This window comes from Oncorhynchus nerka, linkage group LG22, assembly GCF_034236695.1.
Source record: "Oncorhynchus nerka isolate Pitt River linkage group LG22, Oner_Uvic_2.0, whole genome shotgun sequence".
In the NCBI taxonomy this organism is placed as follows: domain Eukaryota; kingdom Metazoa; phylum Chordata; class Actinopteri; order Salmoniformes; family Salmonidae; genus Oncorhynchus; species Oncorhynchus nerka.
The window spans coordinates 13451091-13478746 of NC_088417.1; the positions used below are offsets into that span (position 1 = coordinate 13451091).

Here is a 27656-nt window from a genome sequence, read left to right on the forward strand (position 1 = left end):
GAAGTATGCCGTCGTTGCTGCTACATTAATGAATAAAATATCTCCTTTCTCTGGTTACGCCATCATTGCCATTCTCCCGACTGCTTGATGTTCCCACACACACACACACGCACACACACAAACTCCATGCAAAAGGGAGCAGGGTTTCTTCTCCCTAATCCTCCCTCTCTTTTGAAGTCCCTGCATGCTTCTCCATATATATATATATATATATATATATATATTAGTGCACTAAAATGTTTAGCCGAGAAGGATGTTTCCAATGGTTTCCTTCTGTTTCTCCCTCCCACCTCCGTTTGGCAAGGTTACAGCACAAGGATTTATGACTCGTTCACTGGCCACACTGCTACAAATCACTCGAGTCCTATTCTGATGTCCCACTGTTAATTGTCCCCTGCTCCTTTCAACGCTTGCTCCTTTTATCTACTTTTGGCTTCAATGGTTGGATAAGGTAGCTTACACTTCTTTTCTTTTTGCTTCGTCAAGGAGCCGCATCTGAATCACTTCCTTTTACCGTGGCTTAACTTCCATTGAAAAACAGCTTGATGCTTGGTAACTATTTGACAACACCACTGGAGAAGAAAGGTAGGTGTCAAATGTTATAATGAGGCAGCGATTCTTTCACAACAGTTGTTCTTCTATCTCCAGTAGCTGGATGTTAAGCACCGTCCTCCACCTGCATGGATTATTGAGCAGGTTTTCAAAGGGAGGCGGTTAGAGGCCCCAGTCTCCAGAGACTTGACATGGAGAGGAAGGATCTCATTCATCTCTTTCCCTCTAAACAACCTGAGCTCACACTCTAGCAGACACATCTCAACCACCTCACACTCTAGCAGACACATCTCAACCGTCTCACACTCTAGCAGACACATCTCAACCACCTCACACTCTAGCAGACACATCTCAACCTTCTCACACTCTAGCAGACACATCTCAATCTTCTCACACTCTAGCAGACACATCTCAACCTTCTCACACTCTAGCAGACACATCTCAATCTTCTCACACTCTAGCAGACACATCTCAACCTTCTCACACTCTAGCAGACACATCTCAACCTTCTCACACTCTAGCAGACACGTCTCAACCACCTCACACTCTAGCAGACACATCTCAACCGTCTCACACTCTAGCAGACACATCTCAACCTTCTCACACTCTAGCAGACACATCTCAACCACCTCACACTCTAGCAGACACATCTCAACCACCTCACACTCTAGCAGACACATCTCAACCTTCTCACACTCTAGCAGACACATCTCAATCTTCTCACACTCTAGCAGACACATCTCAACCTTCTCACACTCTAGCAGACACATATCAACCTTCTCACACTCTAGCAGACACATCTCAACCTTCTCACACTCTGGCAGACACATCTCAACCTTCTCACACTCTAGCAGACACATCTCAACCTTCTCACACTCTAGCAGACACATCTCAACCACCTCACACTCTAGCAGACACATCTCAACCACCTCACACTCTAGCAGACACATCTCAACCTTCTCACACTCTAGCAGACACATCTCAATCTTCTCACACTCTAGCAGACACATCTCAACCTTCTCACACTCTAGCAGACACATATCAACCTTCTCACACTCTAGCAGACACATCTCAACCTTCTCACACTCTAGCAGACACATCTCAACCTTCTCACACTCTAGCAGACACATCTCAACCTTCTCACACTGTAGCAGACACATCTCAACCTTCTCACACTCTAGCAGACACATCTCAACCTTCTCACACTCTAGCAGACACATCTCAACCTTCTCACAATATAGCAGACACATCTCAACCTTCAAATCATAGCCTATCAAAGGTGAATTGTTATTTCTCTTTAGATCAGGGTTGTGTATGTACATCCAGCAGGTTTTCTAACCTGATTCAGCTCATCAAGGAGCTAATGAGCAGCTGATTAGTAGAATCAGGTGTTAGTGCAGGAATGGAACAAAAACCTGCACACTGGCCACCACTGGATTATATGCCACTAGATTTCTCATGTTGATGTTTCCGCCCAGTGAAGTTCTACTAAATGTTTTGTAGAAAATGGAGGGTCTCTAAAAGGTACGTTGATGTCCCCCTGTCTCTCTCTCTCTCCATTCTGTCCCTCTCTGATTAAACAATGAACTTACCGGTACCTCGTCGAGTTCCAGGGGTTCGATCATGGGGGCCTCGTCGAGGCGCGGCGAGCGCAGGGGGGACGATGACAGCCTCTTCTCCCATTCGGTAAGGCCAGCCGAGTCGGCGCCTGTCTCCAGGAACGATCTCTTGAGCTCACTAATGTTGGTCGTGTGTTTCAACAGCTCCTCCGGGGTACCCACTGTGTCCTGAGGAGCAGGAAGAGAAGTAATCTTACTGATAATGATACACTACTGTTACTGTTAGGGTTAGTTACCGTTAGGGTTAGTTACCGTTAGGGTTAGTAACCGTTAGGGTTAGTAACCGTTAGGGTTAGTTACCGTTAGGGTTAGTAACGGTTAGGGTTAGTTACCGTTAGGGTTAGTTACCGTTAGGGTTAGTAACTGTTAGGGTTAGTAACCGTTAGGGTTTAGATGTTACATGTGTATGGATGTCAAGTCAATATAGCAGTGTTGTGTTATGTTGTTGTTTCAGATTGTGAAATATGTTTCATGTCCATGAATTTAAAAAAATACTGAACATAAAATTCCATGGAAAACAAGGATGCCACTGGACGCTAAGCGCAAGCTAAAAACCAACAAATGAATGAGATAGTGAATGCAATAGAAAATCAACTGTGTTTTGTGAGACAAATTACACATCTGAATCTTTGGGAGAGCAGCTTGTGTGCTGCTATTCAAGTAGCATGGCTAAGTATCACCGTGGTGACAGATTACATTTGTCAATGTCCTTTACTTTTATGCGTGTTTGTATTATGTTCACAGCTGCAGTATAATGAGCTGTATAATGTCATAATCTATCCGAAACAGGCCTTCTTTTCAAATGAATTATCTGCATTTTGCAGCGAATCCTAACTTTCACTTAAGTAACATTTTCACTTAGTCTCCCATTGACATCAATGCATGACTAAATGGAAGTTAGGATTTGCCCCTTTTTAAGGAAGCATTCATAGATATCAATATAACTCAACATCCTCTTACTCGCTATCTAGCAATAACTTCCACCTGGCATATGCTGTTAATCCAGTATGTATTACATCAATAAAACTAAATCTCAAAATAAAAGTTAGCATGTTAGTGAATAAACATCAGACATTAGTTCAAAACAACATGGTATCATTAGTTAAAACTACCTGTTACAAACCCCTCATGTTGTCTGTTATAACAGCCACCTGTTACAAACCCCTCATGTTGTCTGTTATAACAGCTACCTGTTACAAACCCCTCATGTTGTCTGTTATAACAGCTACCTGTTACAAACCCCTCATGTTGTCTGTTATAACTACCTGTTACAAACCCCTCATGTTGTCTGTTATAACTACCTGTTACAAACCCCTCATGCTGTCTGTTATAACAGCTACCTGTTACAAACCCCTCATGTTGTCTGTTATAACATCTACCTGTTACAAACCCCTCATGTTGTCTGCTATAACAGCTACCTGTTACAAACCCCTCATGTTGTCTGTTATAACTACCTGTTACAAACCCCTCATGTTGTCTGTTATAACAGCTACCTGTTACAAACCCCTCATGTTGTCTGTTATAACAGCTACCTGTTACAAACCCCTCATGTTGTCTGTTATAACAGCTACCTGTTACAAACCCCTCGTGTTGTCTGTTATAACAGCTACCTGTTACAAACCCCTCATGTTGTCTGTTATAACAGCTACCTGTTACAAACCCCTCATGTTGTCTGTTATAACAGCTACCTGTTACAAACCCCTCATGTTGTCTGTTATAACAGCTACCTGTTACATACCCCTCATGTTGTCTGTTATAACATCTACCTGTTACAAACCCCTCATGTTGTCTGTTATAACAGCTACCTGTTACATACCCCTCATGTTGTCTGTTATAACAGCTACCTGTTACATACCCCTCATGTTGTCTGTTATAACAGCTACCTGTTACAAACCCCTCATGTTGTCTGTTATAACATCTACCTGTTACAAACCCCTCATGTTGTCTGTTATAACAACTACCTGTTACAAACCCCTCATGTTGTCTGTTATAACTACCTGTTACAAACCCCTCATGTTGTCTGTTATAACAGCTACCTGTTACAAACCCCTCATGCTGTCTGTTATAACAGCTACCTGTTACAAACCCCTCATGTTGTCTGTTATAACAGCTACCTGTTACAAACCCCTCATGTTGTCTGTTATAACAGCTACCTGTTACATACCCCTCATGTTGTCTGTTATAACATCTACCTGTTACAAACCCCTCATGTTGTCTGTTATAACAGCTACCTGTTACATACCCCTCATGTTGTCTGTTATAACAGCTACCTGTTACATACCCCTCATGTTGTCTGTTATAACAGCTACCTGTTACAAACCCCTCATGTTGTCTGTTATAACATCTACCTGTTACAAACCCCTCATGTTGTCTGTTATAACAACTACCTGTTACAAACCCCTCATGTTGTCTGTTATAACTACCTGTTACAAACCCCTCATGTTGTCTGTTATAACTACCTGTTACAAACCCCTCATGTTGTCTGTTATAACAGCTACCTGTTACAAACCCCTCATGCTGTCTGTTATAACAGCTACCTGTTACAAACCCCTCATGTTGTCTGTTATAACAGCTACCTGTTACAAACCCCTCATGTTGTCTGTTATAACAGCTACCTGTTACAAACCCCTCATGCTGTCTGTTATAACATCTACCTGTTACAAACCCCTCATGTTGTCTGTTATAACAGCTACCTGTTACAAACCCCTCATGTTGTCTGTTATAACAGCTACCTGTTACAAACCCCTCATGTTGTCTGTTATAACAGCTACCTGTTACAAACCCCTCATGTTGTCTGTTATAACAGCTACCTGTTACAAACCCCTCATGCTGTCTGTTATAACAGCTACCTGTTACAAACCCCTCATGTTGTCTGTTATAACAGCTACCTGTTACAAACCCCTCATGTTGTCTGTTATAACAGCTACTTGTTACAAACCCCTCATGTTGTGTTATAACAGCTACCTGTTAAAAACCCCTCATGTTGTCTGTTATAACAGCTACCTGTTACAAACCCCTCATGTTGTCTGTTATAACAGCTACTTGTTACAAACCCCTCATGTTGTCTGTTATAACAGCTACCTGTTACAAACCCCTCATGTTGTCTGTTATAACAGCTACCTGTTACAAACCCCTCATGTTGTCTGTTATAACATCTACCTGTTACAAACCCCTCATGTTGTCTGTTATAACAGCTACCTGTTACAAACCCCTCATGTTGTCTGTTATAACAGCTACCTGTTACAAACCCCTCATGCTGTCTGTTATAACAACTACCTGTTACAAACCCCTCATGCTGTCTGTTATAACAGCTACCTGTTACAAACCCCTCATGTTGTCTGTTATAACAGCTACCTGTTACAAACCCCTCATGTTGTCTGTTATAACAACTACCTGTTACAAACCCCTCATGTTGTCTGTTATAACAGCTACCTGTTACAAACCCCTCATGTTGTCTGTTATAACAACTACCTGTTACAAACCCCTCATGTCATCTGTTATAACAGCTACCTGTTACAAACCCCTCATGTTGTCTGTTATAACAGCTACCTGTTACAAACCCCTCATGTCATCTGTTATAACAGCTACCTGTTACAAACCCCTCATGTCATCTGTTATAACAGCTACCTGTTACAAACCCCTCATGTTGTCTGTTATAACAGCTACCTGTTACAAACCCCTCATGTTGTCTGTTATAACAGCTACCTGTTACAAACCCCTCATGCTGTCTGTTATAACATCTACCTGTTACAAACCCCTCATGTTGTCTGTTATAACAGCTACCTGTTACAAACCCCTCATGTTGTCTGTTATAACAGCTACCTGTTACAAACCCCTCATGTTGTCTGTTATAACAGCTACCTGTTACAAACCCCTCATGTTGTCTGTTATAACAGCTACCTGTTACAAACCCCTCATGTTGTCTGTTATAACAGCTACTTGTTACAAACCCCTCATGTTGTGTTATAACAGCTACCTGTTAAAAACCCCTCATGTTGTCTGTTATAACAGCTACCTGTTACAAACCCCTCATGTTGTCTGTTATAACAGCTACTTGTTACAAACCCCTCATGTTGTCTGTTATAACAGCTACTTGTTACAAACCCCTCATGTTGTCTGTTATAACAGCTACCTGTACAAACCCCTCATGTTGTCTGTTATAACAGCTACCTGTTACAAACCCCTCATGTTGTCTGTTATAACATCTACCTGTTACAAACCCCTCATGTTGTCTGTTATAACAGCTACCTGTTACAAACCCCTCATGTTGTCTGTTATAACAGCTACCTGTTACAAACCCCTCATGCCGTCTGTTATAACATCTACCTGTTACAAACCCCTCATGTCATCTGTTATAACCGCTACCTGTTACAAACCCCTCATGCTGTCTGTTATAACATCTACCTGTTACAAACCCCTCATGCTGTCTGTTATAACAGCTACCTGTTACAAACCCCTCATGTTGTCTGTTATAAGCTACCTGTTACAAACCCCCTGCTGTACAAATAACCCAAACCCCTCATGTTGTCTGTTATAACTACCTGTTACAAACCCCTCATGTTGTCTGTTATAACAGCTACCTGTTACAAACCCCTCATGCTGTCTGTTATAACAGCTACCTGTTACAAACCCCTCATGTTGTCTGTTATAACATCTACCTGTTACAAACCCCTCATGTTGTCTGTTATAACTACCTGTTACAAACCCCTCATGTTGTCTGTTATAACTACCTGTTACAAACCCCTCATGTTGTCTGTTATAACTACCTGTTACAAACCCCTCATGCTGTCTGTTATAACAGCTACCTGTTACAAACCCCTCATGTTGTCTGTTATAACATCTACCTGTTACAAACCCCTCATGTTGTCTGTTATAACAGCTACCTGTTACAAACCCCTCATGTTGTCTGTTATAACAGCTACCTGTTACAAACCCCTCATGTTGTCTGTTATAACAGCTACCTGTTACATACCCCTCATGTTGTCTGTTATAACAGCTACCTGTTACAAACCCCTCATGTTGTCTGTTATAACAGCTACCTGTTACAAACCCCTCATGTTGTCTGTTATAACAACTACCTGTTACAAACCCCTCATGTTGTCTGTTATAACTACCTGTTACAAACCCCTCATGTTGTCTGTTATAACTACCTGTTACAAACCCCTCATGTTGTCTGTTATAACAGCTACCTGTTACAAACCCCTCATGCTGTCTGTTATAACAGCTACCTGTTACAAACCCCTCATGTTGTCTGTTATAACAGCTACCTGTTACAAACCCCTCATGTTGTCTGTTATAACAGCTACCTGTTACAAACCCCTCATGTTGTCTGTTATAACAGCTACCTGTTACAAACCCCTCATGCTGTCTGTTATAACAACTACCTGTTACAAACCCCTCATGCTGTCTGTTATAACAGCTACCTGTTACAAACCCCTCATGTTGTCTGTTATAACAGCTACCTGTTACAAACCCCTCATGTTGTCTGTTATAACTACCTGTTACAAACCCCTCATGTTGTCTGTTATAACAGCTACCTGTTACAAACCCCTCATGTTGTCTGTTATAACAGCTACCTGTTACATACCCCTCATGTTGTCTGTTATAACAGCTACCTGTTACAAACCCCTCATGTTGTCTGTTATAACAGCTACCTGTTACAAACCCCTCATGTTGTCTGTTATAACAGCTACCTGTTACAAACCCCTCATGTTGTCTGTTATAACAGCTACTTGTTACAAACCCCTCATGTTGTCTGTTATAACAGCTACCTGTTACAAACCCCTCATGTTGTCTGTTATAACATCTACCTGTTACAAACCCCTCATGTTGTCTGTTATAACAGCTACCTGTTACAAACCCCTCATGTTGTCTGTTATAACAGCTACCTGTTACAAACCCCTCATGTTGTCTGTTATAACAGCTACCTGTTACAAACCCCTCATGTTGTCTGTTATAACAGCTACCTGTTACAAACCCCTCATGTTGTCTGTTATAACAGCTACTTGTTACAAACCCCTCATGTTGTCTGTTATAACAGCTACTTGTTACAAACCCCTCATGTTGTCTGTTATAACAGCTACCTGTTACAAACCCCTCATGTTGTCTGTTATAACAGCTACCTGTTACAAACCCCTCATGTTGTCTGTTATAACAGCTACCTGTTACAAACCCCTCATGTTGTCTGTTATAACAGCTACCTGTTACAAACCCCTCATGTTGTCTGTTATAACAGCTACCTGTTACAAACCCCTCATGTTGTCTGTTATAACAGCTACCTGTTACAAACCCCTCATGTTGTCTGTTATAACAGCTACCTGTTACAAACCCCTCATGTTGTCTGTTATAACAGCCACCTGTTACAAACCCCTCATGTTGTCTGTTATAACAGCTACCTGTTACAAACCCCTCATGTTGTCTGTTATAACAGCTACCTGTTACAAACCCCTCATGCTGTCTGTTATAACATCTACCTGTTACAAACCCCTCATGCTGTCTGTTATAACAGCTACCTGTTACAAACCCATCATGTCATCTGTTATAACAGCTACCTGTTACAAACCCCTCATGCTGTCTGTTATAACAGCTACCTGTTACAAACCCCTCATGTTGATGACATAAAAAATGGTAAATCCACTGTTACTGTCCTAACCAAGTCCCCACCATGCACTAGCCTGCAGTTCCATACAATACCAACCTCTAACATCAGCACACTATGTCTGACAAACACATTCTCCTGCTTTATTCATCTTATGAGACTGTTCTGGAAAGAAAACGACAGTCCGTTAGATTTTATTACATGTCAAATCTATATATCCTCGTCGATTGCAGCTGTTGATTGTGCAGCCTTCAGTGATTTTGAATCCCAGGCTCACAGGTTTTGGGTGAAATGATCGTTTGACCAGCTGTGGATGAAATGAGTGGTAATGAGTGTTAAGGTACTTTAGTTAGCATACCTGTGTCTTTAACTCGGACTCATCCTCCTGGTCCGACTGGCAGCATGGGAAGCAGAGAGAGGGAGTTTGATATCGAAACCGGAATACAACACACGTTATAGCTTACGAGAGGAATTATCAAATAACATCAGATATTGTTGAAATAGAAATGTGAAACCAAAAAAACGTAAGATTTCTACAAAAGGAGACGAGAGTTGAGGTGACTAGTGACGACCCATGTTACAAACCTCCGTGGCTGTCAGTTCACCATCGACACCAGCGTCAGTCAGTTCAGTCTGTTTAGTAGTAACACAACAGCATGAGGAGAAAGAGAACCGTGGCTGTTACGGTTGAGTATAGCATTTCCCCAGAACTCATATTTACCTAAACATTAGCTATTAGAAAAAGTGGTTGAACAAAGTAGTGACAGTAAACTGTTTTCGGGGTAAAGAAAAACTCAACAGGAAATGCATTAAAACATATTCAGATGACCTATGTCAACATAATATCATTAAACTACATTACAGATGACTCCACCAGCTTGAGGTCACTCTCCCACCGTATAAATGTTCATCACGAATGCAATTAACGTCAGTAGTTTGACCTCTGGATTCTACTAAGAACCCTTATCCTAGGTAACTAGTAAGTACAGACATTACATCTGCCAAAGTTCATTCAGGCTAAGCTCCTTGTCATCAATTTGTTCACTAAAAAAAGCCATTTTTATTTCTACATTTCAAATAGTCTGACCCTGCCTTTCGCTGAGTGTTCTGGCACTGATCTGAACTTGCCGCTCTGCCAGAGTATTGAAGGTTCAGGTCAGTTCTCCATTAGTGACTTATCAGGGACCTGCCTACCTGATAGAGAGAGTGGCAGAGCGTGAAAGCACAGGGCGGCATCCCCAGACAATGAGATTTGTGCTACTTCGCTACCCTAGAAGGAGAAAGGCCATCTGGCTCTAGTCTGTCTGACAGAATAGCTCTTGCTGGCGCTAGCTACTTTCTACTCTTGGCTCCGGCAATAAACAGCTGTCAATTTTCAGAGTGGAATCTGGGTAATCAGAGGAATGTATTATAGAATGCTCTCAGGGGTGGGCAAAGGACCGAGATATTTGATTGGGTGTGGAGAACTATACCTTGGTGTCGTGTCGAATGAGAGAGGTTGGACTTGGTAGAGAGATCTCGGTGGCTTTCGTGGTCTCATCCTCCTCCACCTCCACCTCTACTTCCACCTCTACCTCCACCTTTACTTCCACCTCTTCCTCTGCCTTCCTCTCCTCCACCCTTTTCTCCGGTGTCACGGTGGTGATGAGGTCGCTCATGGCGATGCCCTTCGCCCTTCCGTATAGGTCCGAGCCCATCTCTGAAGCATGCACATAGACGCACATGCACGCACACGCACGGACACAAGCACGCACATACCCACACACACATACACACACAGATCATTTTCCATTTAGGGAATTGTAATTTTCCTTTAACGGAGGCAATATTGCAGGTCAGCGGGTTGGAGAGGTAATGCTAATGAGCTACAGTCTGTATCCACATAGTCATCACAGCCATTGACTCAGGAGATACAGGAGATATTAAATCCCATTCTTGTTGATAATAACAAATAATAACATATTATCAACATCAGAGCTTTTCTATCAGATATGATCTGTAATTAAAGCAATATTCTGAAATCATTGTGTGGTTTGAAATGACAAAGCTAGCCCTGAGCATTTCATATACAAAAGTATGTGGACACCACCACAGCATACAATGACATTCTAGACAATTATGTGCTTCCAACTTTGTGGCAACAGTTTGGAGAAGGCCCTTTCCTGTTTCAAGATGACAATTCCCCACGCACCAAGCGAGGTCCATACAGAAATGATTTGTCGAGATCGGTGTGGAAGAATTTGACTGGCCTGCACAGAGCCCTGACCTCAACCTCATCAAACACCTTTGAGATAAATTGGAACGCCAACTGCTAGCCATGTCTAATCGCCCAACATCAGTTGCCGACCTCACTAATGCTCTTGTGGCTGAATGGAAGCAAGTCCCTGCAGCAATGTTCCAACATCTAGTGGAAAGCCTTCCCAGAGGAGTGGCGGCTGTTATAGCAACAAAGGGGGGACCAACTCCATATTAATGCCCATGATTTTGGAATGAGATGTTTGATGAGCAGGTGTCCACATATTTTAGTCTTATATAGATCATGTAGTATAGCTGCTCATAGAATCGTATCAGCAGTATGATATTATACAACAATATCATCAAGAGTTTCAGATAAAACAGTAAGCAACTAGTGAAATACCAGGGTCCACATTTAGGAGGAGAAAAGGGTTTTTCTGATTTGCTATCAGTTTCCATGCAGAGGTTTTTCTGATTGGTTGACAACTCTCATCATAAATGCTCGCTATTAAATCCCTGATAACCTGTCATGTTTAAGCTCCTCGATACGCAGGCCTTACAAACATTCTTTAACTTACCGCAGCTTTGGAATTTTCCCCATTGACTGGAAATCAAAGGCTCAAACTACTTGTTAAAGGCTCCTTTCACACACTGAAATATCAATAAAAACAACTACTGCATCAGGGTGTAAACGAGTCAGGAAATCCAAAGGTATTGGATGTGCTGTTAACTGACACATAAAACGATGCTCCGTCGTTGCTATGAGTCAGTTACAGATGAGAGAATGGACGGCATCCCTGTTGTGGATCCAAACACAGCTAGGAAGCTGTATTCTATCATTCAGCCAAGAAAAACACATATCCTAACCAATATTAACTGTATCTAGGTTAACTTGTACCATCTCCCTACATCTGTGACGGCACAGAATGCACTCTGACTCCATGTTACGAGCTGGGAGAAAAAGTGAGTAAATGTCAAGTCTCCTTATAGATACGGGCCACATTAAACAATAGCGGTCTCAACTAACATCAAGGCGGTGGCCCGTTCCTGTAGGTTCATGCTCTACAACATCCGCAGAGTACGACCCTGCCTCACACAGGAAGCGGCGCAGGTCCTAATCCAGGCACTTGTCATCTCCCGTCTGGATTACTGCAACTCGCTGTTGGCTGGGCTCCCTGCCTGTGCCATTAAACCCCTACAACTCATCCAAAACGCCGCAGCCCGTCTGGTGTTCAACCTTCCCAAGTTCTCTCACGTCACCCCGCTCTCTCCACTGGCTTCCAGTTGAAGCTCGCATCCGCTACAAGACCATGGTGCTTGCCTACGGAGCTGTGAGGGGAACGGCACCTCAGTACCTCCAGGCTCTGATCAGGCCCTACACCCAAACAAGGGCACTGCGTTCATCCACCTCTGGCCTGCTCGCCTCCCTACCACTGAGGAAGTACAGTTCCCGCTCAGCCCAGTCAAAACTGTTCGCTGCTCTGGCCCCCCAATGGTGGAACAAACTCCCTCAAGACGCCAGGACAGCGGAGTCAATCACCACCTTCCGGAGACACCTGAAACCCCACCTCTTTAAGGAATACCTAGGATAGGATAAAGTAATCCTTCTCACCCCCCCCTTAAAAGATTTAGATGCACTATTGTAAAGTGGCTGTTCCACTGGATGTCATAAGGTGAATGCACCAATTTGTAAGTCGCTCTGGATAAGAGCGTCTGCTAAATGACTTAAATGTAAATGTAAATGTAAGCGGCCAAGCTAACACAACAAGGCGTTTTTTGTTTCCTCCATATTGTTTTGAAACAAACAACTGCAAGTGAACAGCTGTGAAGCGAAGGCCATGGTGCAGTCACATGCTAGGCAGGGAGCTCCCCCAATCAGCACGGGAGCATGCAAGCCTGGTCAGCACTGAGGGGGGAGTCTCTAAAAAGGGCCCAAAATACAAAACAAAATGGCCCTCGTCAAAAATAGGAAAAGGGAAGAAGCATAAATGTGATAATTAACTAGCAGGCATAGCTAGCAGGGGCTACATCTACTGTTAGCATGTACAGAGACACACAGTTCATGATATCTACCTGTTGGTTTAGCGACGTTAAAACTAGCAGGTGGTTCAATTCTCGAGGATACAGACTGGGGGGTATTCCTTTTGGGTGAACTCCTTTCGGGTGAACTCCTTTTGGGTGAACTCCTTTTGGGTGAACTCCTATTGGGTGAACTCCTATTGGGTGAACTCCTATTGGGTGAACTCCTATTGGGTGAACTCCTTTTGGGTGAACTCCTTTTGGGTGAACTCCTTGTGGGTGAACTCCTATTGGGTGAACTCCTATTGGGTGAACTCCTTTTGGGTGAACTCCTTTTGGGTGAACTCCTTTTGGGTGTATTCTGCGGAGCTGAGGAGGATTGCATAGAAATTCAATATTAACATGATGATGTAATACTATTCAAATCTGAGCATTAGGGAGTCAGCTGAGCACTTGAGAGAATATTGTTGGTTTATATTATAATTCTGTAGAGATATTGACTATAGATTTGAATACATGAATGTTAAAGGATGTGTAAGTTGTGTCTGATTCACAGTGTTATGGAAAGCCTCAGACTAAGAGATGGAGTTGAGTCTTACAGTGCTAGAGGATGGATACACTTTCGGATGGGAGGAGAACCAACCGTCAGACACTGAACTGGCTCCCATCAATGAGGAGTTGAGACATAAATATCAATGTTGCCTTTTCGGGCCAATGATAATGACGAGTCTGAATCTAATACGGGCCCCGAGGAGGCTCATATTAAATTGGCACCACACCCAATTGGCAGAGTCTCTCTGCCACATCAGTTAGCTAGTGAAATTCCGCCAAAAGAGCTCGTCACCCCGAGATGAGACATCAGCTGGGGACGCCAGCTACAACAACATTTACATTCAAATGGACCGGTTTTCATCCACAGATCTGATATGATAGTGACGACCCACGCCGGCAATCAAGACAAAGACAGCTGGCTGACATGGCTCTGGAAGGGGCATAAATAAAATGTAAAAACAAATTCTCCAATTAATCAGTGAACGGGGCTGGACAGGGGAGAACTGGGGGTTACAGGGGAGAACGGGGGGGACAGAGAGAATTGGGGAGAACAGGGGGTTACAGGGGAGAACGGGGGAGAACAGAGAGAATTGGGGAGAACAGGAGGTTACAGGAGAGAACGGGGGAGAACAGAGAGAATTGGGGAGAACAGGGGGTTACAGGAGAGAACAGGGCTTTACAGGGGAGAACAGGGCTTTACAGGGGAGAACAGGGGTTACAGGGGAGAACAGAGAGAACTGGGGAGAACAGGGGGTTACAGGAGAGAACAGGGGGTTACAGGAGAGAACAGGGCTTTACAGGGGAGAACAGGGGGTTACAGGGGAGAACAGGGCTTTACAGGGGAGAACAGAGAGAATTGGGGAGAACAGGGGGTTACAGGAGAGAACAGGGCTTTACAGGGGATAACAGGGCTTTACAGGGGGTTACAGGGGAGAACAGAGAGAACTGGGGAGAACAGGGGGTTACAGGAGAGAACAGAGAGAATTGGGGAGAACAGGGGGTTACAGGAGAGAACAGGGCTTTACCGGGAGAACAGGGCTTTACAGGGGAGAACAGGGGGTTACAGGGGAGAACAGAGAGAACTGGGGAGAACAGGGGGTTACAGGAGAGAACAGAGAGAATTGGGGAGAACAGGGGGTTACAGGAGAGAACAGGGCTTTACAGGGGAGAACAGGGCTTTACAGGGGAGAACAGGGCTTTACAGGGGAGAACAGGGGGTTACAGGGGAGAACAGAGAGAAACTGGGGAGAACAGGGGTTACAGGAGAGAACAGGGGGTTACAGGAGAGAACAGGGAGAATGGGGAGAACAGGAGGTTACAGGGGAGAACAGGAGGTTACAGGAGAGAACAGGGAGAATGGGGGAGAACAGGAGGTTACAGGGGAGAACAGGAGGTTACAGGAGAGAACAGGGAGAATGGGGGAGAACAGGAGGTTACAGGAGAGAACAGGGAGAATGGGAGAGAACAGGGAGAATGGGGGAGAACAGGAGGTTACAGGGGGTTACAGGAGAGAACAGGGAGAATTGGGGAGAACAGGGGGTTACAGGAGAGAACAGGGAGAATGGGAGAGAACAGGGAGAATGGGGGAGAACAGGAAGTTACAGGGGGAAACAGGGGTTACAGGAGAGAACAGGGAGAATTGGGGAGAACAAGGGGTTACAGGAGAGAACAGGGAGAATGGGGGAGAACAGGGAGAATGGGGGAGAACAGGAGGTTACAGGAGAGAACAGGGAGAATGGGGAGAACAGGAGGTTACATGGGGAAACAGGGGGTTACAGGAGAGAACAGGGGGTTACAGGAGAAAACAGGGAGAATGGGAGAGAACAGGGAGAATGGGGAGAACAGGAGGTTACAGGGGGTTACAGGAGAGAACAGGGAGAATTGGGGAGAACAGGGGGTTACAGGAGAGAACAGGGAGAATGGGAGAGAACAGGGAGAATGGGGGAGAACAGGAAGTTACAGGGGGAAACAGGGAGAATGGGGGAGAACAGGAGGTTACAGGAGAGAACAGGGAGAATGGGGGAGAACAGGAGGTTACATGGGGAAACAGGGGGAAACAGGGGGTTACAGGAGAGAACAGGGGGTTACAGGAGAGAACAGGGGGTTACAGGAGAGAACAGGGAGAATGGGAGAGAACAGGGAGAATGGGGGAGAACAGACACACATCACAGACAAACTGAATTGGTCCACTCACACTGACAGCGTCGTGAAGAAGGCGCAGCAGCGCCTCTTCAACCTCAGGAGGCTGAAGAAATTCGGCTTGTCACCAAAAGCACTCACAAACTTCTACAGATGCACAATCGAGAGCATCCTGGCGGGCTGTATCACCGCCTGGTACGGCAACTGCTCCGCCCTCAACCGTAAGGCTCTCCAGAGGGTAGTGAGGTCTGCACAACGCATCACCGGGGGCAAACTACCTGCCCTCCAGGACACCTACACCACCCGATGTTACAGGAAGGCCATAAAGATCATCAAGGACATCAACCACCCGAACCACTGCCTGTTCACCCCGCTATCATCCAGAAGGCGAGGTCAGTACAGGTGCATCAAAGCTGGGACCGAGAGACTGAAAAACAGCTTCTATCTCAAGGCCATCAGACTGTTAAACAGCCACCACTAACATTGAGTGGCTGCTGCCAACACACTGTCATTGACACTGACCCAACTCCAGCCACTTTAATAATGGGAATTGATGGGAAATGATGTAAATATATCACTAGCCACTTTAAACAATGCTACCTTATATAATGTTACTTACCCTACATTATTCATCTCATATGCATATGTATATACTGTACTCTAGATCATCGACTGCATTCTTATGTCACTAGCCACTTTAACTATGCCACTTTGTTTACTTTGTCTACATACTCATCTCATATGTATATACTGTACTCGATACCATCTACTGTATGCTGCTCTGTACCATCACTCATTCATATATCCTTATGTACATATTCCTTATCCCCTTACACTGTGTATAAGACAGTAGTTTTGGAATTGTTAGTTAGATTACTTGTTGGTTATCACTGCATTGTCGGAACTAGAAGCACAAGCATTTCGCTACACTCGCATTAACATCTGCTAACCATGTGTATGTGACAAATAAAATTTGATTTGATTTGATTTTGATTTGGTTACAGGAGAGAACAGGGAGAATTGGGGAGAACAGGGGGTTACAGGAGAGAACAGGGAGAATGGGGGAGAACAGGAAGTTACAGGGGGAAACAGGGGGTTACAGGAGAGAACAGGGAGAATTGGGGAGAACAGGGGTTACAGGAGAGAACAGGGAGAATGGGGGAGAACAGGGAGAATGGGGGAGAACAGGAGGTTACAGGAGAGAACAGGGAGAATGGGGGAGAACAGGAGGTTACATGGGGAAACAGGGGTTACAGGAGAGAACAGGGGGTTACAGGAGAAAACAGGGGTTACAGGAGAGAACAGGGAGAATGGGAGAGAACAGGGAGAATGGGGGAGAACAGGAGGTTACAGGGGTTACAGGAGAGAACAGGGAGAATTGGGGAGAACAGGGGTTACAGGAGAGAACAGGGAGAATGGGAGAGAACAGGGGGTTACAGGAGAGAAAAGGGAGAATTGGGGAGAACAGGGAGAATGGGGGAGAACAGGAGGTTACAGGAGAGAACAGGGAGAATGGGGGAGAACAGGAGGTTACATGGGGAAACAGGGGGAAACAGGGGGTTACAGGAGAGAACAGGGAGAATTGGGGAGAACAGGGGGTTACAGGAGAGAAAAGGGAGAATGGGAGAGAACAGGGAGAATGGGGAGAACAGGAGGTTACAGGAGAGAACAGGGAGAATGGGAGAGAACAGGGAGAATGGGGGAGAACAGGAGGTTACAGGAGAGAACAGGGAGAATGGGAGAGAACAGGGAGAATGGGGGAGAACAGGAGGTTACAGGAGAGAACAGGGAGAATGGGAGAGAACAGGGAGAATGGGGGAGAACAGGAGGTTACAGGGGGTTACAGGAGAGAACAGGGAGAATGGGGGAGAACAGAAGGTTACAGGAGAGAACAGGGAGAATGGGAGAGAACAGGGAGAATGGGGGAGAACAGGGAGAATGGGGGAGAACAGGAGGTTACAGGGGGTTACAGGGAGAACAGGGAGAATGGGGGAGAACAGGAGGTTACAGGGGGTTACAGGAGAGAACAGGGAGAATGGGGGAGAACAGGGAGAATGGGGAGAACAGGAGGTTACAGGAGAGAACAGGGAGAATGGGAGAGAACAGGGAGAATGGGGGAGAACAGGAGGTTACAGGGGGTTACAGGAGAGAACAGGGAGAATGGGGGAGAACAGGGAGAATGGGGAGAACAGGAGGTTACAGGAGAGAACAGGGAGAATGGGAGAGAACAGGGAGAATGGGGGAGAACAGGGGGTTACAGGGGACAAAAGCAGAGGGTGCGTTGCCGAGCGAAGATGTCAAAATAACACAATGGGGGCGTCTGATAAATTCCTGTGGCGAGTATCCATTCCCTCTTCGTACACAGCCGCTGTCACTATGAGCCATCTAACTGCGGCTACCTCTGTGAGCTGGCCTGAAAAATAAAGGACATTACCCATGGTCTGGGACTGGTTGATAAAGACAGGGGAGAGGGGGACAGCCCTGGGTACTTTGAGGGGATGAAAAGGCGATGTGAGTGCAGAGCAGCGAGGATAAAACAATGGCTACAAGTTGTAATGAGTCTGAGCGACATACTGAGGCTTTAGTGACTTCACAGCACGGCTGCTTAGGGAGGTTCATGCTTTCATGTAGACTGGGAAACGGTGACGCTATCAAGCAAACGGCCACATTTAAGACAAACGGTGAACAAAATGGCTCTGTGGAGAATATGAAGTTGCATTGTTCTAGGGAATTTCAAGGGAAAGTATACAAAATACCAATTCCCTATTCACACCAGTGGCACTTGTCAGCCAATGACAGGTCTGGAAGGACCTGAGTCAATGTCAATGGTTGTGAAGACCAAATCAAGTGTGATTGATTGACAGATGTCACAAGGTGTGCAGTGGTATGGCCATTATGACAGATGGGTTCATTGATTGATTGGTGCCTGAGCTGTATGGTCAAATGTACTGTCCTCTTGACACCCTATCAGCTGAATTCAACAGCTTAAGAGATAGTAACTTCAAAATAGTCTGGACATAGAGACAGAGGGGGACAAGGACGACATGATTTTCTTGTTCATTTAGGTTGAGTCGTTTGTGGTTGATGTCCTGTACCTAGCTTTATGGTGGCGCACTCGATGCTTTCAGGCTAACTTTCCCAACACAAACTCTATGGGAAGAAATGTGACACAATCCTCTTTCATTCCTAAGAGAAATGTTGATGGAACTACGAACCTCCGTCCAGGCTGCGCGACATGATGTAGCGCTTGCTGGTGGAGCGCTCGAAGCGGGGCGCCGGACGGACGATCTGGGAGCTGGCTCGTCTCGTCTGGGCCTGGGTTCTCCCACTGTATCGGAACTTAGAGCCCAGATTTAGGAACTTCTTGGGGGGAGTTTCTGGAGACACCAACCTAGAGGACAGGGAGGAATGGTGAGGTCAGGAGAACAAGGAGGAGGTCAAGAAAGCCACACTATTACAGCAGGGATAGGAAAATGATCCTGGAGGGAAGCAGGGCATGCAGGCTTTTACTCCAACCCAGCGTGAAGATAATCAAGACAATATACAATAGCTATAAAATTACTTTCAAAACCCTCCACGGAAATGGCAGATGTCTACACGTTGAGGTGGTGGCCCAGGTCTCACCTGAAAAAGGTGTGGTGCTCCACGCAGACTTTCCATAGTCTCTTGGCCGCCCGATGGTTGGGGAGCTTGAACCCGATGGTGCTTTCAAACTGCTCAAACTGACGGCAAAACGTACAGAAAAAACACACACACACACACACACACACACACACACACACACACACACACGTCATTCTATGTGATGTCAATCTATGTGATGTCATTATATGTGATGTCATTCTATGTGATGTCATTCTATGTGAAGTCATTCTATGTGATGTCATTATATGTGATGTCAATCTATGTGATGTCATTATATGTGATGTCATTCTATGTGATGTCATTCTATGCAATGCCATTCTATGTGATGTCATTCTATGTGATGCCATTCTACATACATGAAACAGGATAGGGACACTTCTTTCATGTTAGGAGGGCCATGCTGACATGCTTACCTCTCCGGGGCGTATTTTGATGTAGAAATTATTCCTTTTATAGGAAATCTTGAGGACTTTGGGCCAGGCGAACCTGTTGATGCGCAGGCGGTCACGGTAGATCAGAAGACCGCTAGAGCACACGCCCAACATGATCTCAACACCCTCCGAATCCTGGGAAGGACCGGCAGGAACACACACCGTGGTCAACAACTTGACACTACTCAAACTACACTTTTTATTTCATTCTTTATTGCAAAATTCTTGAAACATCTGCAAACTGGTATAAAAAAAAAAACAGGGAACAGGGTGTGAATAGGGAAGGTTTCTGTAATGTTGCAACTCAAACTAGTTTCACATTGAGGTAGCCTGGGTGTCAGTCAGTTTGGGCTTGACTCAGGTTACTGTGGGCAGGGCTAGTCAACTCCATGCCTAAAGGGCCAAAGTCCTGCTTTTCTTTACTACCTCGTAGCTCATTGAATGATGCATGTTACTAATTGACCCAGAGAGTCCAGAGGTGTTTCGGCCCTCCAGGCCTGGTGTTAAACGGTCCTGTTCTACAGTATGTCCACTCTTTATTAGACTCCTATACCAAGTGGAAATAAGAGAGCATCCTCTTTTATTTCTTATTTCTCGTGTTTTTTATTAGTGTTTTTTTAATATACTTTAAAAAAATATTGTTGGGTAGGGCTTGCAAGTTCAGCATTTAACTGTACTTGTGCACGTGACAAATAAAATGTGTAAATGATAACAGGAAAGTAGTTGACTAATGCCAAAACAAACTGAAAACCAGGCAAAAAAAGGTTTCTTGATTGTAAAAAAAAAAATATTGGTTCACAATATCCAGACACCACCACTTTCTCCTACAAGATAGACGGCCTAAGACAACTGGCGATACAGCAAGCCAATTACAAAGCATTTCTCAATGACGGATTCAAATTAGCTTTGTAATTTAAATAAAATGAAATCATCATGAAGCTGTTGTAATGTCGACGAACATATTTCAACGAAACCAAGAACTCAAGAGACAAGAAATGGACTTACATTAACAGAAACCAATTATTTATCCTAAAACTATCTATTTTCACAACTCCCACTTTCACTAGTCATATATCTGGCTTTATAGCCAGGAGCAGGTCTTGGGCTCTTTCTCAATTGCCTAAAAATTCTGTCCTCTCCTCTTCTCCTTCATTGCACTGATCTGGTGAAAGAAGTGACCAGGTGAAAGAAGTGACCAGGTGAAAGAAGTGACCAGGTGAAAGATCCGACCAGGTGAAAGAAGTGACCAGGTGAAAGAGGTGACCAGGTGAAAGAAGTGACCAGGTGAAAGAAGTGACCAAGTGAAAGAATCGACCAGGTGAAAGAAGTGACCAGGTGAAAGAAGTGACCAGGTGAAAGAAGTGACCAGGTGAAAGAAGTGACCAGGTGAAAGAGGTGACCAGGTGAAAGAAGTGACCAAGTGAAAGAATCGACCAAGTGAAAGAAGTGACCAGGTGAAAGAAGTGACCAGGTGAAAGAAGTGACCAGGTGAAAGAGGTGACCAGGTGAAAGAAGTGACCAGGTGAAAGAAGTGACCAGGTGAAAGAAGTGACCAGGTGAAAGAAGTGACCAGGTGAAAGCAGTGACCAGGTGAAAGAAGTGACCAGGTGAAAGAAGTGACCAGGTGAAAGAAGTGACCAGGTGAAAGCCAGTCTAATGATGATCTTCCACCATCTTGTTTTTACCTGTCACGTTCCAATCAGTGCAGATGAAGTTAAGGAGACGAGGGGAGCACAGATTTTGAAGAGAATTTAAAGAGCACACTGATGTACTTGTCTTAGCTATGTAAATGTGTACTGAACAAAAATATAAATGCAACATGCAACAATTTAAAAATATTTTAATGAGTTACATTTCATAGAAGGAAATCAGTCAACTGGCCCTAATCTATACATTTCACATGACTGGGCAGGGACGCAGCCATGTGTGGGCCTGTGAGGGCATAGGCCCACCCACTTTAGAGCCAGGCCCAGCCATTCAGAATGACCCCCCCCCATCCCCCACACACACAGATATTTTAATGAACATTAAAATATCTGGCAACAGCTATGTTGGACATTCCTGCAGTCAGCATGCCAATTGCACACTCCCCCAAAACGTGAATCATCTGTTGCATTGTGTTGTGTGACAAAACTGCACATTTTTAGAGAGGACTTTATTTGTCCCCAAGCACAAGGTGAACCTGTGTAATGATCATTCTGTTTAGTTCGCTTTGTGATATGCCACATCTGTCAGGTGGATGGATTATCTTGGCAAAGGAGAAATGCTCACTAACAGGGATGTAAACATATTTGTGCACAACATTGCGTAGCGTTTATATTTTTGTTCAGCTTAGTTTAGGGTAGTAACGAGCAACACTTAGGTATGTTCAGCTGTGTTGCACTATGAACTGTGTTCCAGTTTCATAGATGCTGAAGGTCTACAATGCAGCAGGAAGCATTTTGTCTAAACTTTCATTCACACACCGCAATATGATGGCATTGCAAGGCCAGTGAATGTAATGGTGATGGAGGAGTCTATCACTCATGAGGCAAAGCCTATGACTGCAGTGACATCTACTCTGGCCTAAAATCTAATGCCATGTTCCAATTTTCACACTAGCATACCACCTGAAATGCATTCCTGATTGCTTCATTCAAGTGGCATGTTAGTGTGGATATTGGAAAGTAGCCTATGTGGGGCTAAGGTGGCAGATACAAGTCACATGACATCACGATGATGAGGCCTTCCCCAAAAGGTCTTGAAGTCTGCAGATCAACACAGTCGTGGTGTCACAGAGCAGATGGGGGGACAGAGGGGGTCCACAACTCCCTGTGAGTGGGATATATATGCACGGGGGCTATGAAGGGTGGGGGGGGGGGGGGGTGATGTCCTATACCTCACAACAGCCACCTAAGAGACTACAACTACAGGCATCCACAATGTCAACTCGAAACTGTGGTGAGCCAACCCCACACAGCTCCAAACAATGGACTCTAACAGGACATGCACGAAGACAAGGGTTTTCAGACAGGGACACATGTAACATACATGTGACTCTACATACACACAAACAAAATGCAAGCCTTACCTCGCCCTTAGCTGGAGACAAGCACTCAAACAGGCTTCCTACCAACTAGAACATTCAGTAAGAATTAGAAAACACAATCATAGGCTGTTCTGACCAGAGGGAATGTTTCCATGCTATCAGTGTGATCTCTCATTTGGTTATTAACGCAAATCTGAAGTGAAATAGCTGCATGTCATTATTTCATTATTATTATATTTCAAGACAAAACAATATGCTTACTCTATTACACATTTGGTGTGAGGAGGTGAATGGTTTTTCCATCATTGCGTTGATTCACATGAGGTCAGATGATATAACCCAATCAATCGTTGGGTCAGGCTATATATACATGGCTGGCAATGGAATTGTATTATTATTTTGTGGCATCCAATTGGTAGTTACAGTCTTGTCTCATCGCTGCAACTCCCGTACGGACTTGGGACAGGCGAAGGTCGAGAGCCGTGCGTCCTCCGAAACACAACCCAATCAAGCCGCGCTGCTTCTTGACACAATGCTCACTTAACCCGGAAGCCAGTCACATCAATGTGTCATAGGAAACACCGTGCACCTGGCGACCGTGTCAGCGTGCATTACGCCCGGCCCGCCACAGGAGTCACTGGTGCATTATGGGAAAAGACATCCATGCCAGCCAAACCCTCCCCTAAACCGGACGCTGGGCCAATTGTGCGCCGCCCCACGGGTCCCCGGTCGCGGCCAGCTGGGACCGAGCCTGGACTCAAACCTAGAATCTGTAGTGGCACAGCTAGCACTGCGATGCAGTGCCTTAGACCACTGCACCACTCAGGAGGCCACGGCAACAGAAATACAAATGTCCAAACAATATTTCTTTGATGAAGACAAAAATGTGCCATATTTGTAAAAAGTTGAGCTAAAATACTCGTTCCTTGAGTATAATCTATCTGTGCCATTTCCATCCAAATCTATGATATTTTATCTGACTGTGCCATTTCCATCCAAATCTATGATATTTTATCTATCTGTGCCATTTCCATCCAAATCTATGATATTTTATCTGACTGTGCCATTTCCATCCAAATCTATGATATTTTATCTGACTGTGCCATTTCCATTCAAATCTATGATATTTTATCTGACTGTGCCATTTCCATCCAAATCTATGATATTTTATCTGACTGTGCCATTTCCATCCAAATCTATGATATTTTATCTGACTGTGCCATTTCCATCCAAATCTATGATATTTTATCTATCTGTGCCATTTCCATTCAAATCTATGATATTTTATCTGACTGTGCCATTTCCATTCAAATCTATGATATTTTATCTATCTGTGCCATTTCCATCCAAATCTATGATATTTTATCTGACTGTGCCATTTCCATTCAAATCTATGATATTTTATCTGACTGTGCCATTTCCATTCAAATCTATGATATTTTTTCTGACTGTGCCATTTCTATTCAAATCTATGATATTTTATCTGACTGTGCCATTTCCATTCAAATCTATGATATTTTATCTGACTGTGCCATTTCCATTCAAATCTATGATATTTTATCTGACTGTGCCATTTCCATTAAAATCTATGATATTTTATCTGACTGTGCCATTTCCATTCAAATCTATGATATTTTATCTGACTGTGCCATTTCCATTCAAATCTATGTTATTTTAATTGACTGTGCCATATGCATTCAAATCTATGTCAGCGAATTGGGCCAGAGTTTTTGATTTACTTGGTTACTTAGATTTGGGTAGTTAGTCCTAAAATGTGATCCCCAGCTGACATTGCAAACAACAGAAACAAACAACATAGTTACAAAGGAACAATATTCAACACAAAACAGACATTAGCGAGTAATAGGTAGACCATGTCTAGCATACACACCTCTGATAGGCAAAATTCAGACCATGTATAGTGAACACACCTCTGATAGGCAAAATTCAGACCATGTCTAGCGAACACACCTCTGATAGGCAAAATTCAGACCATGTATAGTGAACACACCTCTGATAGGCAAAATTCAGACCATGTCTAGCGTACACACCTCTGATAGGCTAAATTCAGACCATGTCTAGCGAACACACCTCTGATAGGCTAAATTCAGACCATATATAGAGAACACACCTCTGATAGGATAAATTCAGACCATGTATAGTGAACACACCTCTGATATGCTAAATTCAGACCATGTATAGCGAACACACCTCTGATAGGCTAAATTCAGACCATGTCTAGCGTACACACCACTGATAGGCTAAATTCAGACCATGTCTAGCGTACACACCTCTGATAGGCTAAATTCATAAATTTAGTAGCAAGGTTAAACTAAACTAAACTTATTTCTCCTAGACCCGGGTTTTTGAGGTGTCACTGAGAGCAGTACACAACACCATGGACTGGACCTGAAGTGGGGTTTGAGGTGTTACTGAGAGCAGTACACAACACCATGGACTGGACCTGAAGTGGGTTTTGAGGTGTTACTGAGAGCAGTACACAACACCATGGACTGGATCTGAAGTGGGGTTTGAGGTGTTACTGAGAGCAGTACACAACACCATGGACTGGACCTGAAGTGGGGTTTGAGGTGTCACTGAGAGCAGTACACAACACCATGGACTGGACCTGAAGTGGGGTTTGAGGTGTTACTGAGAGCAGTACACAACACCATGGACTGGACCTGAAGTGGGGTTTGAGGTGTCACTGAGAGCAGTACACAACACCATGGACTGGACCTGAAGTGGGGTTTGAGGTGTCACTGAGAGCAGTACACAACACCATGGACTGGACCTGAAGTGGGGTTTGAGGTGTCACTGAGAGCAGTACACAACACCATGGACTGGACCTGAAGTGGGGTTTGAGGTGTCACTGAGAGCAGTACACAACACCATGGACTGGACCTGAAGTGGGGTTTGAGGTGTCACTGAGAGCAGTACACAACACCATGGACTGGACCTGAGGGTTCAAACAACAATGATCCAAATGGCTATTGAAGCTGCTGGGGGTCAAATGACAGGAAACCAGGCAGCATCATGCAGCTGCTGGGGGTCAAATGACAGGAAACCAGGCAGCATCATGCAGCTGCTGGGGGTCAAAGGGCAGGGAACCAGGCAGCATCATGCAGCTGCTGGGGGTCAAAGAGCAGGGAACCAGGCAGCATCATGCAGGCCATAACAATAGGGCTTTTTCAATTCATGACAGGGCAGGCATTTTGAAAAACAACAACAGGGTTGGGGTCAATAACAGGTAGCCTGTTTTGTAAAAGTTTAATTAGGCCACTTTACCTTGGCATGGTGCAGGTCAACTCCGTACATGGACAGCTTCTTCACGTTTTCCAGGAAGTGCATCTCAGCGTCAGCTGGCGTCATTCCTCTGGAGAGACAAAGATACACACAGCTTTTTGTATGGGTTTTTGACAGCTACTTTTGAGACCATGACTTTTTCTTCCATTAGGTCAGACAGACGGACAGACACATGTACAGACCACCAGACTGACTTGTAGTTCTAGAGAGACAGACGAACAGACCACCAGACTGACTTGTAGTTCTAGAGAGACAGACGAACAGACAACCAGACTGACTTGTAGTTCTAGACAGACAGACAAACAGACAATCAGACTGACTTGTAGTTCTAGACAGACAGACGAACAGATAACCAGACTGACTTGTAGTTCTAGAGAGACAGACGAACAGACAATCAGACAGACTTGTAGTTCTAGAGAGACAGACGAACAGACAATCAGACTGACTTGTAGTTCTAGAGAGACAGACGAACAGACAACCAGACTTGTACACTCTTAGAAAAAAAGGTGCTATCTAGAACCGAAAAGGGCTGTCCCAATAGGAGAACCCTTTGAAGAACCTTTTTGGTACCAGGTAGAAATAACCCCCTTGGTTCCAGCTAGAACCCTTTTGAGTTCCATGTAACACCCTTTCCATAGAAGGTTCTACGTGGAGCCCCAAAAAGTTTTACCTGGAACCAAAAAGGGTTCCACCTGGAACCAAAAAAGGTTTCCACTTGGAACCAAAAAGGGTTCTCGTATGGGAACTGATGAAGAACCCTTTCTTCTAAGTGTAGTTCTCAACACAAGACTAACTTGTAGTTCTTGTGCAGGTCCATGACCTTCTCCTCCAGCTCCTTGGTCTGGTTGGGGGCGAAGCGGAACTCGCTGACGTAGTCCGTCCCAGACTCCTCGAGATCGTAGTCCCCCAACTCTGATTGAACCGTGTAGGATCCCAGCACCGTGTGGGTGGCGAAAGAGCATGGCAGACGCCCAGACACCACGTCATCCCTCAACTGGAGGCACAGGTAATATCTGCAAGGGGAGAGAAAGGGATGAGAGGGCGTGGGACAGATAGAGAGGGGCGGGGAAAGAGAAAGGAGAGTGAGGGATGGAGTTTGTGTCATGAGGAGAGAAAAAAGTGTGAGAGAAAGGGAGAAAAAAGAGTAAGAGAGAAAGAGCGAGAAAGAGGTCAATGGAAATAATGCACACAGGACAGTATTTCATTGATAAAAATGTTTAATTTGTTATTATGCTTATATACACTGAGTATACCAAACATTACGAACACCTTCCTAATATTAAGGTCCATCCCCCGGCCTCCCGAGTGGTGCAGTGGTCTAAGGCTAGCTGTGCCACTAGAGATTCTATGTTTGAGTCCAGGCTCTGTCGCAGCCGGCCACGACCGGGAGACCCATGTGGCGGCGCACAATTGGCTCAGCGTCGTCTGGGTTTGGGGAGGGTTTGGCAGGCAGGGATGTCCTTGTCCCATCGTGCACTAGCGACTCCTGTGGCGGGCCGGGCGCAGTGCCCGCTGACACGGTCACCAGGTGT

General features: G+C 44.7%; 1 protein-coding gene across 2 annotated transcripts in view; it reads right to left on the minus strand.

Moving 5' to 3' along the window:
• LOC115104484 (protein 4.1-like) overlaps nucleotides 1-27656 on the minus strand; it is a 137801-nt gene that overhangs the window by 45486 nt on the left and 64659 nt on the right. For both annotated transcript variants that reach the window (XM_065006958.1, XM_065006957.1), the window contains exons 7-17: nucleotides 26919-27137; nucleotides 26107-26194; nucleotides 22861-22905; nucleotides 19773-19925; nucleotides 19339-19436; nucleotides 18930-19105; nucleotides 13078-13392; nucleotides 10242-10468; nucleotides 9355-9402; nucleotides 9128-9163; nucleotides 2145-2339 (exon numbers count right to left, since the gene is read on the minus strand). In XM_065006958.1, coding sequence (XP_064863030.1) covers nucleotides 2145-2339; nucleotides 9128-9163; nucleotides 9355-9402; nucleotides 10242-10468; nucleotides 13078-13392; nucleotides 18930-19105; nucleotides 19339-19436; nucleotides 19773-19925; nucleotides 22861-22905; nucleotides 26107-26194; nucleotides 26919-27137 — 1600 coding nt within the window. The remainder of the gene's footprint in view (nucleotides 1-2144; nucleotides 2340-9127; nucleotides 9164-9354; nucleotides 9403-10241; nucleotides 10469-13077; nucleotides 13393-18929; nucleotides 19106-19338; nucleotides 19437-19772; nucleotides 19926-22860; nucleotides 22906-26106; nucleotides 26195-26918; nucleotides 27138-27656) is intronic.